Source organism: Elephas maximus, chromosome 16 (genome assembly GCF_024166365.1).
Source record: "Elephas maximus indicus isolate mEleMax1 chromosome 16, mEleMax1 primary haplotype, whole genome shotgun sequence".
Taxonomy (NCBI): Eukaryota; Metazoa; Chordata; class Mammalia; order Proboscidea; family Elephantidae; genus Elephas; species Elephas maximus.
The window spans coordinates 67,989,494-68,008,969 of NC_064834.1; the positions used below are offsets into that span (position 1 = coordinate 67,989,494).

General features: G+C 48.1%; 1 protein-coding gene across 1 annotated transcript in view; it reads left to right on the forward strand.

The window, feature by feature from the left end:
* The first annotated feature begins 1,182 nt into the window (after positions 1 to 1,182).
* SLC18A2 (solute carrier family 18 member A2) overlaps positions 1,183 to 19,476 on the forward strand; it is a 38,819-nt gene continuing 20,525 nt past the window's right edge. Inside the window, exons 1-9 of the mRNA XM_049855228.1 lie at positions 1,183 to 1,303; positions 2,951 to 3,305; positions 11,985 to 12,043; positions 12,318 to 12,401; positions 12,687 to 12,779; positions 13,970 to 14,059; positions 14,164 to 14,207; positions 14,277 to 14,337; positions 16,873 to 16,968. Of these exons, the coding sequence (XP_049711185.1) occupies positions 1,183 to 1,303; positions 2,951 to 3,305; positions 11,985 to 12,043; positions 12,318 to 12,401; positions 12,687 to 12,779; positions 13,970 to 14,059; positions 14,164 to 14,207; positions 14,277 to 14,337; positions 16,873 to 16,968 (1,003 nt within the window). The remainder of the gene's footprint in view (positions 1,304 to 2,950; positions 3,306 to 11,984; positions 12,044 to 12,317; positions 12,402 to 12,686; positions 12,780 to 13,969; positions 14,060 to 14,163; positions 14,208 to 14,276; positions 14,338 to 16,872; positions 16,969 to 19,476) is intronic.

A 19,476-nucleotide genomic window follows, 5' to 3' on the forward strand; every position in this document is an offset into this window, starting at 1 on the left:
GGTGGGAGAAGCCTACAGGGGAGAGGGGCTGGGGTGTGAAGGTCCGCCTCTCCAGGAAAGAGATACTCGTCTTTAGCTCTCAACATCCTCTCCCCTTGCAGGGGCTCAACCCCGCCGCCCCCCGACCTTCACGTACTTACCGCCACAAGACTGGTCCAAAGCTGCTCCAGCTGGGATTTGGGGCCAGAAGAGCATGCAGGTCCCTGACTTCTCACCTTGGCCGCTGAACCCTTCACCCGGAACCCCTGACTCCTCGTCCTGGGCTCCCTGACCCTTCCCTCTGCATCCCTGCCTCCTAACAACCCCAGGCGCAGGTTTCCACGGTGCGCAGCCACGCGCAGGAACTGGAGAGGGTCTGCAGTCCAGGCGGCGCGGGACGGAGCAGCCTCGGGGACCCAGGCGCACAGCGGGCAGGACGGCTCTGGATCTGGGCGGGGGCAGAGGCACGGCAGGGCGCGGGCGGGGACAGGAGGCGGCGGCCCCTCAGCGCAGCGACTGCAGGGGGCGGGCGGAGGCCGGGGCGCCCCAGCCCCCCGCCCCTCTCCGCGCCGGCCGTGACGTCAGGGCCGGACCCCATAAACAGAGCGGCAGCGGCTGGGCGGTCGGGGCGGAGACTGAGGAGCCACCCGGACGGGCGGTGGTGCGGGTGTCGAGGACTCCAGCAGCCGCGGCAGAAGGCGACCCCAGGTAACACCAACCCCGCTTCCTGCCGGCCCGGCATAACGCTGGAGGAAGAGCGCCGCCGGGGGGCTTGGGGCTGAGCGGGGCCGGGGTTGGGCAGGAGGGTCCCCAAAGCTCCGCGCGCAGGGCTCCCGGGTGGCTCCAAAAAGCCGGGCGCAGGGCGCGCAGTCTGCTGGGTCCCGCAGCACTTTCGAGAGCGCTGAAGAATCAGGCGGAGAAGCGGAACCCTGGCGGGGAGCGGGGGAGGGGGGGGTGGTGGCGAGAGCCGGGCAGCGCCTAGTGGGCCCCAGGTTCGGTCCCCGACGGCGCTCGTGGGGACGCGAGCGGGACAGGTGAGCCGAGGGTGGGGCGTCGGGGCCGTCCCGGGAGCCTGTGCGAGAGCTCTCTGACCGTCCCTTCCGCAGCTGGCGAAGGCTGGTTATTGGGGGTCGCGTGGAAGGGTGTCCCCAGGCCCGCTGCGGCCCCTCACCGCGTGCCGCGCCTGCAGCCAGTCCCGGAGCCATGGCCCTGAGCGAGCTGGCGCTGCTCCGCTGGCTGCAGGAGAGCCGTCACTCGCGGAAGCTCATCCTATTCATCGTATACATCGCGCTGCTGCTGGACAACATGCTGCTCACCGTGGTGGGTACGTACCGCCCGGCCGCCCCCGTCCCGCGGCATCCTTCCCCGGGCGCTCGCCTTTCCCAAGCGCGCTCCGGGAGCTCCGCGCCGGCTTATAAAACTTGAACACGAGCTGCAAAAATGCATCCCCGAAGGCTGCCGCGCTGGGCTTGTAGGAGCTGCTTTTGTGGCTTCGTTTCCTGGTGGTCAGGTCAAAATGTGACATCCGATAAGACCCAGAATGTATGTTTCCTCTTGATAATTCCCGGCTTCCCCTTTCCCGCTTCACCATTATGAAAAAGATTTCTGTTAAGGAGGAGGAATTCCCAGAGTTCAAAATAATGTTACACAGGTTATTATGCTATCCCAAAACCAAAGCCAAGCCAAACCCAGTGCCGTCGCGTCGATTCCGACTCATAGCGACCCTATAGGATGGAGTAGAACTGCCCCATAGAGTTTCCAAGGAGCGCCTGGTGGATTTGAACTGCCAACACTTTGGTTAGCAGCCGTAGTAGCACTTAACAACTACGCCACCAGGGTTTCCATGCTACCCCCCCCAAAAAAAGGTGGGTTAATTTAATGTAACAAAGGGACAAATCAGCATCCCTCCCTCCAAACAAGTAAGCGACATTTAAATATTTTGTATTGGTGAATGACTTCAGATGGAAACATTTTAGGACCTATTTCAAGAGTAATTTGAACAATGCTGGTTTCAACCTTTTTCATATAATGGATTTTTGAAAAAACTAAATAATTGCAATGCAGGTCTTAATGAGCTCAACTAATAGAAAAATATGCGTTTGATATTCTTTTCCTTAAAAATATCCTAATTTTCAGTGACTAAGAAAATCGTTTCTCATTTGGACTCTACATGGGTTTATACTCTTAAGAATTTTACCCATTCTATCCATTTGCAGGGCTGCTTAGGACAGGTTTTCAGAACAGCAAACAGATTTTCCCTGAAAGGCGTGTCCAGAGCTGTGTGGCTCATCCCGCTCGGTGACAGTGGCCTCACCTCTCCTTTGTCCTGAACGTTCTGTTGTCACAGATCGTCTGTTACTGAAACAAATTTTACTGTTCCTTTTTGAAAGTCTTAGGAATTCTTAAATCTTCCAGGTTGTATGAAAAATGCAGATTCCCACTCATGAAATAGAAAGATGAAGGGGCCTGTGGTAGGATTTCTAAATTATTACTTCCTGCAGATTATTATTTCTCTAAGGCACGTGATGCAATTTCAGTTTCTGTTTCCTTGATTCATCCATTTAAGTGTCTTTGGAGCCTCTCTTTCCGAGAAGCGCAGGTTGACCTCAGGTCAGAACCGACCTGGCCTGAGACCACACTTTGCCTTTCTAGAATATTCCTGTTGAAGAAACCTGTAATGAGAAACCCCACAAATGAAAAAAAAAAAAAAAAATCTCTGGGGCCGGGGAAGTTGGCAAAGTGCTGCCCCTGAGAGTAGACTGAACTCTCAGCATCCTGGGGCTTTTGTTCTGTCTGGTGGGCTAAGCCGTGTGAAGTAGTTCCTGTGTCGGTGCCAGCAGCAGGCCCAGGGGCCCATTTCTGGGGTACCCCTGCCTCCTTTGCGAGCCTTGTTTGGCAAATACTTTACTGGCTTTGGTCCTGGGGAGGCTTTCGGGGTGATCACCACTTCCTGTTCTGCTCTTGTCCCTAGTACCCATCATCCCCAGTTACTTGTACAGCCTTGAGCATGAGAAAAATGCTACAGAAATCCAGACAGCCAAGCCAGGGTTCACGGCCTCTACCATGGGGAGCTTCCAGAACATCTTCTCCTATTATGACAACTCCACCATGGTCACCGGGAACGCCACCGGAAACCCTCAACTGGGGCAGCTCCATAAGACCACCACTCAGCACATGGTGGTAACCAACACATCCACCACCCCTTCTGACTGCCCCAGGGAAGACAAAGATCTCCTGAATGAAAACGTGCAGGTCGGCCTGCTGTTTGCCTCTAAAGCCACAGTCCAGCTCCTCACCAACCCTTTTGTAGGACTGCTGACCAATAGGTAGGTTATTATTTGTAGTCCAGGAGTTTGATATTTATATCATTCTAAGCTCATTGCCCCCTGGGATTCTGTTTCTTATTGATTTATCAGAATCTGGAGACTCAGTGGTGGGTGAGCTGGGGAAGACCAGCCTCTTTCCCCTGGTGTCTCTGTTCTTCGTTGATCATGATTTCCTAGTTTATTGCACCTTTCATTCCTCCCTCTGTTCCTGGGAAAGTGAGAAAATATTAGAGAAAATGAATAAAGAAGGCCTCCTCAAGTGGAGAACTTGGTTTTGTCTAAATGACTACTTTCATAAGTACTTTGTCAAAATAACCCATGGGCAGCGAGAACTCTCCAGACACCATGGCTGTCATTGGCTTTTATGTGCCATGTGGCCTTCTCTTCCCCTTCTGGTTGTGTCCTTATAGAAAGCCAGGTGGTTTCCTGTAGAGCTGGCATGGTAAAGTCTCCATTAGATGGCCAGCTGGGGAACGCTGGAAAAGATGGATAATATTGGTGCAGAGATGAACCTCTTACCAGATGCTGAGGTCATGTGCAGGGTCATGGTTCTTCCCCTTTTGCCAGTCACTTAACTGTGTCTGCTGCACGAAGGACAGGGGAACTGAGGCCATTGTCTGCACCATTCATACTGCCCAAACCAGCTTTATATTAATCTGTATATTCTGGATTTTTAAATATAATGATTCACTTTCCTGATGTTGATGACCGTCCAGCCATATTTGTCCTTCTGCAGCTGAGATGGCCTGGCATATGGGGTTCAAAGCACAGGACAGAATGGAAGATTTCGTTCCGAGGGGCTTGCAGTTGAGGGAAGGAGGTAGTCCCCGAAAATGTCAGATTAAGGAGAGGAAGCTGGTGTCTGTGAGGGGGTGGAGTGGGTGGTGGCAGACTGCTGTGTAAACAGTGCAGCCCCAGATGTAGAAATATAAAAACAGTAGAGAAGGAAGTGCGAGAGTCCTACCTGTGAACTGGGTCCAGAAACATGAACAAAGACGAAGATGAGGGACAGAAAAGAGAACATGGGAGGGAGGAGGGGAGAGGGGATGAACTGGGAGACTGGGGCTGGAATAGACTATAGGAGGCCCCAAGTCAGATAGAGAGAAGGGTGGGATTCTGTTATGGGGGCAGTTGGGCACCACAAGAGGTTGCAAAGCCAAGTTGAAGAACCAGGTGAGCCACGTGCGATTTTGAGTGGGTCAGCCCAGCATCCCGGGCAGACTCGGAGCAGGGGGGGGTCTTTACATTAACCCAGGCTTTGACATGGCTTAAGTAGCAATAACTAGCTACATAATTTGTGAGGCCCAGTGCAAAATGAGAAGTGGAGCCCCTTGTTCAAGTATTATTAAAAATTTCAAGATGGCGACAGCAGAGCATTAAACCAAGTCTGAGGCCCCTGTGAGTGTGGTTGCATGCCGATGAAGCTGGGCCTTGGGGTCTGGGGCGGTGGCAGGGCTCAGAGAGGCCCAGTTCATGATTTGTCCTTAGACACATGGAGGTCGCTGCTGGCCCATCCATGGTCAGTTGGATAGGAGCACATTTAAAACTTCTGCAGTTTGGTTTTCTGAACTGACTAGTGCCATTGAAACCGTGTTGACAACCCCAGGCCATGCCCGGCCCTCCTCTCAGTGTGGAGCAGGATCATGAGGCTGCAGCATAAAATATGCTAAGCGAATTAGCCCAGCGAGGCTGCTGTGAGCCCACCAAGAAGCAACATTATCACCTCGACAGACATTGGGCAGCTCTCCCATTCTCCAGGTGGAAAACCAAACAGACGTCAGTAGTTGCAGGGTTTTCTTTTTCAAGATGGAGATGCCTTAAAGTGCGTCTGTTATAATTACAGAAAACGGCTCAGGGTTTTGTATTCTGAGAAAGCAAACAGCTCAAATAGTACTTTCGCAAATTAAGGACATTATCATAATAAGGCCTTGCCACTGGCTTGGGCCTGAATGTTGCTAGCTGTACAGTGACTTAGAAACTTGGCTGAAATGATGGGAGTATTCCAGTCTTCCAAATTGCAAATGCAAATGGAAAATGAAAAGCTTTAAAAAAAAAAAAAAACTCCTTCTTGTTTTTAATCCTTTGCTTATGCCACAGGGAAGCAGCTTGTTTAAAACCGGTGAGACCTTTCTCCTGTTGAATACCCCGAATGTTTGGACAGGGCAGCCGCCCAAGGCTCATGTTTGGGGCTCCAAAAAATTGTGTGCTAGGAGAAATCTAATTTTGCTTTCTGACCTGTGAAATTTAGTCTATCCTTATGGTGAGTAATCCGCTTTGAAAATTACCTAGAGCAAAAATTTAATTCCCACCTGGTCCCCCCACCCCTGCAAATTTCAAAATGACTTTCATCTTCTAATGCTGCTTTGTAATATGGAAATGCAAACAGGTTTTAATGGCGGTTTAGGTAGGAAAATTGAGTGAGCTCTGTTTCCCTACAACATTACCATGATTTGCAATTTTTCTAAGATTTTCGAAGCCGGGTAGAAATGAATTTGGGGATTTTCAGTTTTTCTGGGTGCCTCTGGGGCTCTGCTTCCCTCCACAGTTCAGATGGAAACGGTAGCAGAGAAGGGACAAACACATCCCACTTGCCTTTCCAGAATCTTCCCCGCGAGCCATTGCAAACAGCCTTTTGATGTAATTTGTGCCAATCACGTCTTCAGTTACCAACGAGATAAACTGAGGAACGTCATCATGTACGACTCACGTTTTCAGTGTTGTAAACAAGTGTGTTAAAATGGCATTTTGAAGTTGGTTAATTTAATATCTGCTGTGGATTAAACGGGAGCCTTAGAGCTGGAAGAGACTTTAACAAAGGCTTTTGGGCCAGTATCTTAGAGGCAAAGGAGTTTGCAGCTGAGGGAAGAAGAAGCCTTTGCCCTGGCAGTGACTGGGCTAGTCAGATGTCCAGACTCTCCTGCCGGGTTTCCAACTCCGTCCTTCCTGCCTTCCTATTCTTTCTGCCTGCTTTCTGTTATATAGCTTATACTCTTAGCTACTACAAGTAAATAATCCAGGTCAAATCTGTCTTTCCTGCATCTGCCTGGACTCTCCTTGCTTGTACCCAGCTGAACTAGTTAAAAGCCCAAGCAGTGAGTATTGATTGCACTTTTTAATCAGTGGGCAGGAGTGAGAAAAAAATCAGCCTGCACTTTGGACATGGATCCTCCCCTCTACCCCTCTAGAAAAATAGTACCTTTTTCTACCTGGTCCAGCTTCCTGACATCTCACGGTGCTTCGGGCAGTGCCAGGAAGGAAGGCTTGCTAGATGCCTGGTACCCGCAAAGACACCTGGGGTGGCTGTCCGCCTAGTGCCGGGCTGATTGGAGCCACGCTGACCTAAAGCCTCTAGCCTTAAATGAACCAAACTCTGCAATGAGACACCCCATATCCAACTTGGACCCCTATAATCCCTGTCATGGTGCTGCTGTGTGAATGGCTGTTGTGTCAGTGTGAATTTTATATATATGTACATAAAAGGAATGTTTTAAGCAGACAAACAGTGTGAAAACACCTTTAAATTTCTTTTTTCTCTTCCATGAGTCTGGTTAAGAATGCGTCATCGTGTTCTTCACTTGCTTAGCCTAAGGTTGAAATAATAGTTGCATCTTTAGAGTCAAAAGATACTCCACAAATCAGCTGGCTTGGGAAAGAGTTAACTCCCCGCGCTGGGGCCAGCTCCCTCGGCTTCCTCTTGAGTTTGTCATTGTCTCAATGGTCTGCTTTTTGTCAAGCCAGCATCTGTGGCTTAATTTATTTCCATAGTTACCTAGTATATTTGAAAGCTGGTTATTTTTCCCCACAAATCTTAGCTAACATCTGAACGACAAGGAGGAAGCCACAGGGCACAAAGGCACTACGAATCTACTGTCGTTATTTTTTCTCTAGCGTTAGCCAGGTTTACTCTGCAGTGGGCTCTGTAGAAATAAGCAGTGACCTTTTCAGTTCCTCCGTGGACAGGGAAACCAGCTGTACTGGGAAGGGGTGGCCCTTCCCAGGCATCGTTCGGATGGCAGGCAGGGCAGGAGCCTTCGTGTTTGAAATCAGAAGATGCTGGCAGTGAAATTAGGGCATTTCCTAGGGGAGCGAAGTTTCCCCTTGAGCTGTGTGTCATGGAGCAGGGGTTACTCCCAGCGCTGTGAGAACTCCACGGCCCTGCACACTTCTAATACCTGAAAAAGACAAGACAGACCCATGGATTGTGTTTTATTTACTAAACAATTGACAATAAAATTCCTATTGTGTCCTAGCAAATTTAAAATACCACTCCATTTACTGGTATTCAGTTGCCATACCACCTTTAATGGTGTCGGGAAGGTTGAAATGGCAAACATCATCTCTTGTCTGGCAATAGTTGGTTTTCTGTTGTTGTTTTGTGCTGTCCAGTCGATTCCGACTCATATCGACCCTAGATGACAGAGTAGAACTGCCCCATAGGGTTTTTTTAGGCTGTAATCTTTACGGGAGCCGATTGCCAGGTCTTTCTCCAGCGGAGCTTTTGGTTAGCAGCCTAGCGCTTAACTGTCGTGCCACTCCTTACTCTTCATCCTTGCTTTTATCTTTTACTACGGGAGACGGAACTGTGGCCTTAGCAGGCCTGAGAAGGAGCTTGTATTAGTCTCTGTGGCAAAGAGAAACTAGTTATTGGATTAGAGAAAAAGCAGTGATTGCCAGTGACAATCTAAGGATGCGTGGGGTGTCTGTCGCCACTGACTACTGAGTGTATACAGTAAAATCCGTGAAAGCTGGAACCTGTGTAAGGTGGGAACCTGTTAGAGAAGGAAATATTTTCCACTAATAGAGATTGAAAAGTGGTAAGACTGCACCCAAAGGTGGAAACCTTTCGAGACCTGGAAAATCAAGGCAGTCCCATCCAGTTCCGGCTCTCACAGGTTTCACTGTATAATTGACCTACCTTTTATTGTTTTACACATTTTGTTAGGGATTCAATGTATCGTTTCTAGTCTTATTGAAATTGATTTAACGGGTCCCTGGTGATCTATAGAGGATGGCCGTGGGCCAGGATGACTCATGAGGTGGTGATAATGGGACATTTGGTTACAGGTTTGCCTCATGAGATCTAGTTCTGATTAGCAATAGGACTTTAATTGAGATGGCATTGAATTGAGACAAGAGGGCCTACTCAGACTTTTATGACTAATATCGTTTGAGTTTCTGTCCATTTAGGAAATGTCACAGGGAAGGAGAAAGGGCTTGGCATTCTGCCCATCACTCACTGACCCTGAGGCATTGGACAGCCTGCGTAAGGTGGGTGGATGAGGGGTCAAGAGAGTTTAATGGTGGAGACCCAGGAGCTTCCGCATGCTCTTTGCCTTGGGGCTGAGCTCTGTGGGCTCGGCAGCTTGGCTGGTGTTGAGAATTCAGGGCGCATGTGTGTTCCGGTAGCGAGGAGGAAGCAGTGTGAGCCCAGTGGTCTCCACATCGATGGTCTTCTCTGTAACATTGGGTGAACCACGCCATCTCTGACCCTCATCTTCTCATCTAAGTGAGGGGTTGGGCTGGCCCGTCTTTGAGTTTCCTTCTGGCTTTGCCATTTGGTTATTCCATACATGCTTTGTAAAATCCCAAAGGAATTAAGAAACAGTAGCTGCAGTACTTCCAAATAAAACATAGCCCCTTGCCTTGGGAAATGGCAACCTTTTAACCACACAGCCATGTGGACATGGAACCATCTGGTATTAAATGTAACTGAATCTTCCATTTCATTCACCCACCGGGAAAGTCTGCATCTGTGATTGGCTTCCGCACCAGAGTGTACCCCAGCAGGACCTCAGACCTCAGACAAACAAGATGTGCCCATGGCCCTGAATTTTGGGCAAGTTACTTAACTTCCCTGAGCCTGAGTGTCATCATCTCACCATCTGAAAAATAAGAATAAGACCAGTTACTTCATGAAATTGTAAGAATCATACGTAACCATGAACACCAGTTCCCTACTTATACGGCCAAGGAGAATTCTGGAGTCTCCTGGTAAGAAGGGGTCTCAGTGGCTTCCGGCCCACTTGTACTGTGCTCAGCCGAATTCCCAACCAGTAGCCAGGGTGCAGACTGGGTGTAGCGTTGCTGGCAGCTTGAGGACCACAGACAGGGACTGCCATAGTTCAGTGAGTTTTGTCCTGAAACTACCCAGGGCTTCTGCCTGCAGTCTGCGAGGGTCCATGGATGTTTTATTTGCTACAGAATCCAGGGATGCCCTTGGAGCCAGAAGGGCTCATGTTAGATCCTTAATAAATGACCAAAGTGAGGAATTGGTGACAGAAGAGGCAAGCCTTTAATTCCAACAACTTTGACACACGTTAGCATTTCAACTACTACGTTTTCCAAGTATGATGTTGAAAGAGCTGAGAGGCTTATGTTTTTTCCAGGGAAGCGGGACGTAATATGCCTGCTCTTTTATGTGCCATCAAAACAAAAAAACTAAACCCGCTGCCATCAAGTTGATTCCGACTCAGAGCAACTCTATAGGACAGAGCAGAGCTGCCCCATAGGGTTTCCAAGGAGTGACTGGTGGATTCAAACCGCTGACCTTTTGGTTAGCAGCTGGAACTCTTAACCACTGTGCCACTGGGGCTCCAGACGTGTCAGAGTAGCTCAGAAAAATAAAGCACCTGAAGGTTCTCATCGCTGAATCTCCTGGAAGTTTCCAGTAGTGCTGCGTGAAACCACAGGGCTTTGATTCTGTCCTTTTGCCCACATGAATAAAGAGCACAGATCAGTCAGCTTGGGGCTGGTTGAGACTGAGAAGCTGCCACTTGAAAATTGCAGTTCAGAACCGGATGTCTTTCTTAGTTTACCTGACTCGCTTTGAGTCCACCTTTGTGAACTACAGCTCATCTCAGCCCACAGCAAGGAATCTGCGTGGACTTGTGGGAGGGGGGCTACTTGGCCATCTGCCGTAGTTTCCAGATGCTATTTGTATATTTTGGTATTTGGTTTCTGGATGCTCATGGAATGATTAAAAAAAATAGGAGTATGATGAGGATAACTTTTGAAAAGGTCCTATTTGAAGCCATGTATGGCCGTGTGCCCTTTGGCTGCCTGGGGAGGTGGTACAGTATGCAAGGAAAAGACCTGGACTGGAGGGAATGGGCCCTGTGAAGTTAGCTGACTGATGTTTGAAGAGTACTTCAGTTTCCTTACCTGTAAAATGGGAGGTGATTGTCTGCCCTTACCAAATCATTGAGCTGGGGGGTGTCATGGTTGGAGAATTGAGTGTGACCTTTACATGAAGGTGCTGTTAGTATGACTTTTAACTAGAGCCTGGCTTTCCAGGCTGAGTGACAGGGACCCGAGACAGCCTTTGTGCTGTCTCAGCTTATTTGGTTCCTCTCCAGGTTCTTGAGGGTCTAGGGCTGGAGGGAGAACCCCAAAAAACCAAACCTGCTGCCACTGAGTCGATTCCAACTCATAGTGACCCTATAGGACAGAGTAGAACTGCCCCATAGAGTTTCCAAGGAGAGCTTGGCAGATTCGAACTGCTAACCTCTTGGTTAGCAGCCGTAGAAGAGGTCTGGAAATGCCCAGGGCAGTTCAGGGTTGGAGCAAGCCTATTATAAGCCAAGTGCTCAGCCAGTATTGGCTTCTCAGGGCGGGGGACAGGCAGCTGTACCCTCATGTTCACCTGTACAGCAGGAACGAAGTCATCCACTTAAACCAGCAGAATCAGATAGGAATGAAGGGAGAGAACAAGAGAGAAGACAACATTTCTGAAGCATCTCCTATGTTCTGGAGTCCCTGGGTGGTGCAGATGGTTAACGTCTTTAGCTGCTAACTGAAAGGCTGAAGATTCAAGTCCACTGGAGGCACCTCGGAGGAAAGTCCTGGCGAGCTACTTCTGAAAAGTCACCTGTTGACACCATAGTGTCACCATGAGTTGGAATCGACTTGATGGCAACTGATCTTGTACTATGTTCCAGGCACCACGGTAGAGAGTTCCAGATCCATATCTTAATTTATACTCATTTCAGTCCTGGGAGGGGGGTGGTGGTCTCTCTGGGGCTCAGAGGAGACTTGACCTATGAAGTGGTAGGCCAGATTTCCAGCCAGACGTGTGGTGCAGAAGGCCATGTCTTCTCACCATGCCTCTCAGGCCTGGCGGTAGAACCCTGCAGGGACAGTGGTCAAATGGAGCAATTAGGGGTTTGCATTTTTGCACAGAAAACGAGGCTTCTCTTTCTAAGCTGGCCTGGTTGGGATCAACATGAAGGCAGATTTTAAAATGTTCTTGCTTTTCATTGCCTCTTAGATGTTGGGCAACCGTCTCTGCTGCAAGTGGAAACACTTGATGCCTTTTTACCAAAATCCTTTGATTGCATTAGTCCCTTTGGGGAAGCTCTAGCAAAGATTGTAATAATATTTTAAAAAGTGGCTGCAATAGGGACCATGTATTTTGGATGTGTTCTGGGTTACTTGCCAATATTGTGCTAACGTTTATTCTAGAGAAACTTCTGTTCCAAATGGCAATCCATAAACGTATTTATATTCTAAGACAGTCAAACAAAAAAAGGTCACACAGGAAGCACCAAGTATATGAATTTTTAGAAAAGTTGACCAAACACTTACCCGCCTAATCCCAAAGGGTAAGCAGGCGAGAATCAATATCAGACCTAAAAAAATACCCAGCAGTGACCAGACTTTCCTTGTGGTTCTGTTTTGCAGAATTGGCTACCCAATTCCAATGTTTGCTGGATTCTGCATCATGTTTATTTCAACAATTAGTAAGTGTCTGATGTTTGCCTTCTGGTTGTGGGTCCATATGGGCTCTGACAACCAGGAGCCGGGAATCAAGAAGACAACCTGGGGTGTTTTCGTATTGGTAAAAACTGCAGAAAGGAGTCAACTGAGAGAGGTCTTTGCAGAGAGAAAGCACGATGTGGTTAAGATTGAAACAACAGGGTCGGTTTCGGGAGGGCTCCAGAAATTGCCCTGTTGGAAGTGCTTTGCTCACAGAATCCTGGGATGGCCCTGACTCTGTGCTCTGTTCTTCTGCAGTGTTTGCCTTCTCTGGCAGCTACGCACTACTGCTGATTGCCAGGTCCCTGCAAGGAATTGGGTCTTCCTGCTCCTCCGTGGCTGGTAGGTATGAAGATCCCTGAGTAAGTCAGTGATCCAGGGGGCTTCTCTCTGCTGGAGGGGACCACCACCATTGCTCTGGTTGGCTGATCCCTTACAAAATTAGCTGGAATAATTCAGGAATCAAGGTATTGCAGGTGGTGGGGGGCGCTGCGGGAGAAGGTACTCACGGTCCTCTTGGAATCTGCTGGGTCTTACATTTTAGTCAATTTGACAGATTCGGGGAGGAGTCTGGGATTATTCTTTGGTGTCCATGGAGTTGGTCTGACAGTTTCTTTTCCTGTTTAGGGATGGGCATGCTTGCCAGCGTGTACACTGATGACCAGGAGAGAGGCAACGCCATGGGGATTGCCCTGGGAGGCCTGGCCATGGGGGTCTTAGGTGGGTAAGATCAGCATGCAGGGCAGCTGGGGGAGGTGCCTGTCTGCTTTGGTCCCAGTGACCCTGGCACAGTGAGGCTGAGTCCACACTCACACTACAGATGTCCCAGCTCCCTCCTTCCTTATTTCCTACTTTCCTGGAGGCTCTGAGAAGGGGTGAAAAGCTTCCTGAACTGGGAGAACCTGGGCTGGGTGACCTCCAGCAAACCCCAGACCAGCCTGGGCCCGGGTGTAAAACAAGGGGATTATATAGGATGGGCTGCCGAGGCCATTTCATCTCTAACATTCTGTGAGTTCTGATCAGAGAGGACCTTCTGACCATCAGTGTCTGCCTGCCTGCCCCCACTCCCCCATGGATGTCCCAGACTAGGGAGGAGACAGGTGTCTTCCCTGCGAGGAGATTCTGATCCTTTCCCTTTGTCTTTTACATTTCCGGCCTTTGTTGTGGAGCCTGCAATTCCTACGTGTTCTGGTGTATAAGGAGTCCTGGTGGCACAACAGGAGCCCTCGTGGGGCAGTAGTTAAGCACTCAGCTGCTAACCGAAAGGCTGGCAGTTCAAACCCACCAGACACTCCAAGGGAGAAAGATGAGACAGCCTGCTTCTTTAAAGATTACAGCCTTGGAAACCCTATGGGGCACTTCTACTCTGTCCTACAGGGTCGTTATGAGTCAGTATTGACTTGACGGCAATGGATTTTTAATGGGTGGTGCAATAGTTAAGCATTCTGCTGCTATTCAAAAGGTTGGCAGTTAGAACCCAGCACCCACTCCACAGGAAGAAAGACCTGGCGATTTGCTCTCGTAGAGATTTCAGCCTAGGAAACTCTGCCACATGAGGGTGTTATAGTCACCATTGGCTCGACAGCTCACAACAACAATATAAGAAGTGATGTTCTCATTTCCCCATATGGATCAGGCAGTACTGCACCCCAGATATTGTTTCTCTCTGACCTTAACTTTTGGGGTGACCCTTATAGACTCTTGCCCATTTCTCAGATGTAAAAGCCACTTGGAGGAAGTTTCCAGGGCAACTGAACACAACCTAAATGGGATGGAAGGGAACTGCCCCAAATTGCCTTTGGAACAATGTTGGGGTAGAAACCGAAGAAGCAAATGGATGGTTCTAGCAAATGGATGGGGGGAGGTCAATTCTGGAGGCTGGCACTGAACCCCCCTTTTCTTCCTTGCAGTGGGCCCCACCTTTGGGAGTGTGCTCTATGAATTTGTGGGGAAGACAGCGCCATTCCTGGTGCTAGCCACCTTGGTGCTCTTGGACGGAGGTGAGTGAGTCCACAAGGCACCTTGGCTGTGGCTGTGGCATATGTGATGGGTGTGCTCAAGCCACGACTGCTTTCTGAGAAGGGGATTGTCTTTTTCCTTGTAGCTATTCAGATCTTTGTGCTCCAGCCGTCCCGGGTGCAGCCAGAGGTAAGCAGCTGGGGTATGATGCCCTGCGGTGACCACTATACTCTGTTAACCCTGTTTTCTGCTTGACAGAGTCAGAAGGGGACTCCGATAACCACCCTGCTGAGGGACCCATACATCCTCATCGCCGCAGGTGGGCCCGAGTCCTCTTCTCAGTCACGGACACAGTGTGGCAGGCCACATGCTGGGGGGGAGGGATCAGCCTTCATTTTGCTGCTGAAAATGTTGGGCTGTAGTCACACATAAAAGGCAGAGAGATTACAAGTCACAAGCAATGGCCTTCCTTCATTAATTTCTGACACTCAACCTGGGGTGACATTTGGGGTCATGGGCACGCCCTGCCACAGAGGTTTGTTTTTGGCCAAGTCGTCTTCGCTGTGTTTGTCAAAGGCCAACCTTGTTTGGCCTTGAATCTCCGGAAGGAGCCGTGGTCTCCCTGCAGGCATCTTAGGTGGGCAGTCTAATTTACCTTGACATGTAGACATAGAGACAAACAGAGCAGAGTCCTAGAGAGCCAAGAGGGCCCCTCTCTTCCTGTGGGGAGAGCAGGTTCCTACAGAACAGCAGAGAGACCTGCCAAGAAAAGCTCTTTGCTAAAGAAGGCCGTGCCTTTGGGTTCTTGGCCTAGATGGGGTAAAAAGAAGCCCTGAGGTTCTGTGACTCTTAGGAAGGAAAAAGGGCTACATTCATTCAAGGGGCTATCTCCCCAAGACCATCCCAGTGGGAGCGGCCACCCCCCTCCCCACATCCTGTACCAGGCTTGAGGTTGCCTTGTGCTGCCTGGACCTGGGTACTGCCGTCAGGAGTGGCCCTTGGGATCAGACCAGGAGAAGGCAGCCCTGAGTGTGGCATCAGACCTGCCCTCTTTCTTCCCGGTGAGGGTTAGATTTATCTAAGCAGGTTCACAGACATTGGGCAGGCTGATGGGGTCCAGGTGAACTGGGCTCGTGTCCCCCCTCAGGGCATTCAAATTCAGTCCTTTTCAAACCCCCAGACTGGTTTTGTTTCACCCTTCTTCTGTCGTATTTGGTCAGAGCCAAACAAAACCAAGCCCGTTGCCATTAAGACAGTTCTGACTCACAGCGACCCTATAGGACAGAGTAGAACTGCCTCATAGGGTTTCCAAGGAACAGCTGGTGGATTCGAACTGCTGACCTTTATGGTTACTAGCCAAGCAGAATAGCATGTACAGAACTCCTGGTTAGTCCCTGTTCCTCTTGCCACTGGCCAAAGGCTTGTAAACCTGGGGTGCTGAGCTCTTCATACAGTGGGAATTCTGTCTGTGCCCCCATCAAGAAGCAGCGAGAATTCCAGAGCCCAGATAGCTCTGGGGCCCTAAGGACTGGGTGTCTGGGTGGGGATGAGGAGGGTGGGGTGACAAGTAGGGCTCCAAGATGTGATTGCCGGTCCTTGGGGCAGACATGTGGGCAGGTCTACGTAGCCTCGGTCCCTCACCTTCTGGCTTTCTTGGAACCTCACTGTCTAGCCCCCCAGGAGTCCCTGGGTGGTAAAAGCAGTTAACGAGATTAGCTGCTAGCCAAAAGGTTAGAGGTTCTAGTCCACACAGAGGCACCCTAGAAGAAAGACTAGCCCCTGCTCATGCAAAAAAATAGAAAAATCTACCCGGCACTAAATGTCTGGCTCTGACTGGGGGAGGGAGTTGAAGGCAAGGTGGGTGGGAGGAGTCCAGTCATTTCAGCATCATTTCTGTGTTCCACCTTTAAATGTCACAAAGAATGAAAAAGTCTTCCTCCGTTATGTGAGCACCTTAGAGCATGATGGCACAACATTCTCTGAACAGGGATTCTAGCAAATTAGAGGTTCCAAGGGGTGCAGCACAAGAGGTCGCTCCCAAAACGATGAGGGGCAGTTCTATGTGTCTTTTTCCAGAAGGTTCCACATTTACAAAGGGTTCTGATTCACAGAGTGATAATGAATATTAACACAAATGCCCTATATATATATATAGTTGATTTTGGGGAAAAAAAAAAAATCCCTCAACACCACAACTGTACAGAATGCACTGGCTCCTTCTTGGATTCTTGGGCATCCACAGCTTCATTACAACATCCATGTTCATTGTACATTCAGAGCTAGATGCAAGAGCCTCAGGTTGCCTGAGTCTGTATGTGGTCTGAGTGTTGCCTGGGCCACTGGGTGGCCTCAAACAAGTTATTTCATTAATAAATTAGAAGCCCCTTTCTTCATTGGAGCTCTGGTGGGGCAGTGGTTAAGAGATCGGCTGCTAACCAAAAGGCTGGCAGTCGGAATCCACTAGCTACTCCTTAGAAACCCTATGAGGCAGTTCTACTCTGTCCTATAGGGTCACTATGAGTTGGAATCGACTCTATGACAATAGGTTTGGGTTTTTAGGTTTTCTTCATTAACAAATTGGGAATGTTAAATGAAATGATCTGTAAGCCTCCCTCCAGTTTCAAACTTGATGACTCTAGGATTCCTGTTGTTTAAAACCATCATCAACGACCCTCCTTGACTATCCCCTCGGCTTGTTATTCATATCTTTTTCTTAAAAAAGCGGGAAAAGAAGCTCTGGGTATCTGAGCTGACTGTTCTGGCTGTGGGCACATGGGGTTGAACTGTGTTTGGAAACCATAGGGAACGTTCAAGACCCAAGGGGAAGTGCACTCACCTTCTTACTTCCTTCAAGGGTCCATCTGCTTTGCAAACATGGGGATCGCCATGCTGGAGCCAGCCCTACCCATCTGGATGATGGAGACTATGTGTTCCCGCAAGTGGCAGCTGGGTAAGCACTGGGGCAGGCTTTTCTGATTCTGGAACTTTTGCCCTCAGGGAGGGTCCCGTCAGTGTAGCTGTGGTACCAGGATGATAAAGTGATTGCTTCTGTTTGACACCTGATGGGGACAGTGCTTAGGGTGGCAGTGAGCTTTGGGGTCTGTTTTGGCTCCAGTTTTTGTATCATCCCTGGCGGATGCAGAATGAGTATAGAGCATCAGACCTGGGCAGACATGAGAGAGGAGAAATACATTCAGCATCTCCCCACATTCCTGACCTAGAGTAGTTCTACCAAATATACTTGGACAGCAATATAACTTATGTGAGAGAGGCTAACAACAAATTTAGCTTTTAAGAGCATGAATTTTTAAAACAATTTTTAAGTGAGAAAAGGAATACATGTTTATTATAAGAAAATTAAAGTATGCAAATTGAGGAAGTAAAAATCTATAGCTGCCATGTCCATCCCTCTTTCCCTGCCTCCCCAGCCCACTCTCTGTGATATCCACCGTTAACAGTCCTGTGTATCTTTTTCCAGATGGTTCTGCATTTACCAACATAGGTATGAAATGCTTAAAAACCCAACCCAAATTGAATCTAGTCATTTACATTACTGTGTGACTTCTTGTTTTTCCTTCATGAAATATTGTGGTCATGTTTTCACATCAAAATTACGTAAGTTTGAAATTTTACCAGAGTTACAAATGTATATAATTTCAAAAGTAATGAAAAAACAACAATCTCTGCCCCATGCCTCCCTCTGTCCCAAACTCCCTCCTCAGTTTGGCCACCTTCAACTCTTTTAGATGTTTCTTCTGCTATTTTCCTCTCTGTCTCTAAATATTACGTGTACACTCTTATTTTTTGATTTTCAGTTTCTGACATTGTCCACTGGTGACCTAATAAAGTAGATGAAAATTTAATACTGTTATTGCTCCATCTGAAAAAAATCAATCAACCCACCAATCCACACATTTTCTCACCTTCTGTCCCCCTGACATAATTGTATTAGAGTTTTTGGTTAGATGGGCACTCAGTACTGACTTATTACGACTATGTAAATATCATTCAACACTGAGTTATGTAGGGCACTGTGATTAATTTCCTCTTTTTTTAATGGATTTTTGTTTTTCCTGGAGTTAGTCATTGCCTCACCTTTTCATTTTCCTAGTTTTCTTTGTAGTTTTTACGAATATATAAACTCTGTGGCAGAGATGAAAGGTCCTCTAAATTCGGTCAAGCACATCAGAAAACCGAACCTTTCTCTTTGCTTGTTTATGCACATCTGTCCTACATCACTCTGTCATCCTGCTTCAGTCTAGACTTGTCGTTCTGCATGCCATCCTGGGAGTGTTCTCCTTACCATCTTGGCATCTTCTCTGCCTCCCTTCTGTTCCCTGTATCCTTCTCTCCCGTATTCCTCTTTCTTTGTTTACTCTGTCACTATGATGGAGCATATCCTCCAACAGCTTCCTCAAAGAGGCTTGTGGCAGATCAGGTCTTCATCCTCACCTTGCACTTGACTGACTTAATCAATTTGGGCATGTAATCCTTGGTTGGAAGTCATTTTCCTTTAGAAGTTTGAGGCCACTGCTCTACTGTCTTCTAGCATCCGAGGTTGCTGCTAAAGAGGCCAATGTTGCTCTCACTCCTCATTCTTTCTGGAGCTCAGAGCACCTCCTCTTCCTCTCTAGTTGATGAGCGTTCACAATGGTGATTTCGCACTGGATCTGTTTTCCTCCACCATGCTGAGCACTTGCTTGGTCGGTTTTTTCATTTGGGAAACCACTTCTTTTTATGTTTATTAGCCATATGAATTTCCTTTACTGTGAATTTATTACAAATGTCCTTTTTTTCCTATGGAGTTGTTTGTCCTTTGCTTATTTTGTACTCTTTGCATATTGATTACTCCTATACCAAACGTTTTGCAGATATTTTCCCCACTTTGTTGTATGCCTTTTGACTTTATTGATGATATCGTTTGCCACTCAGAACATTTAAAATGCCAGTAGTCCGATTTAGCAGTCTTTTTCTTTATGATGTTGTGATTTCAAGTCAAACCCAGAAAGGCCTTTCCCATGCCGAGATTATTTTTTTAAAAATCATCCATGTTTTCTTCTAAATTCCGTATGGAATTTAGTGTTATTTTTTTCTCTATGGCTAGCCAATTGTTCTAAGACCATTTTTCAACTAGACCATCTTTTTTTCTCACTGACTTGAAATGCTACCTCCATCATGTACTAAATTACCATATGTTCTTGGGCCTGTTTCTGGATTTTCTCTTATGTTTCTTGACCTGCTTGTCATTCCTGTGTCAGCACCCTCCTGCTTAAGTACTATAAATTTAGAATATTGTTTAGTATCTGGAAGGACTAGTCCCCCGCAAACACGTTTATTATCCTTCCTAAAGATTTTCTTTTAGAAATTCTTTCAATTTATGTACTAATATCTTCAGATTGAGACTCTCCGTTCAGAATTCAGCCATTGTCTTAGTTATCTAGTGCTGCTGTAACAGAAA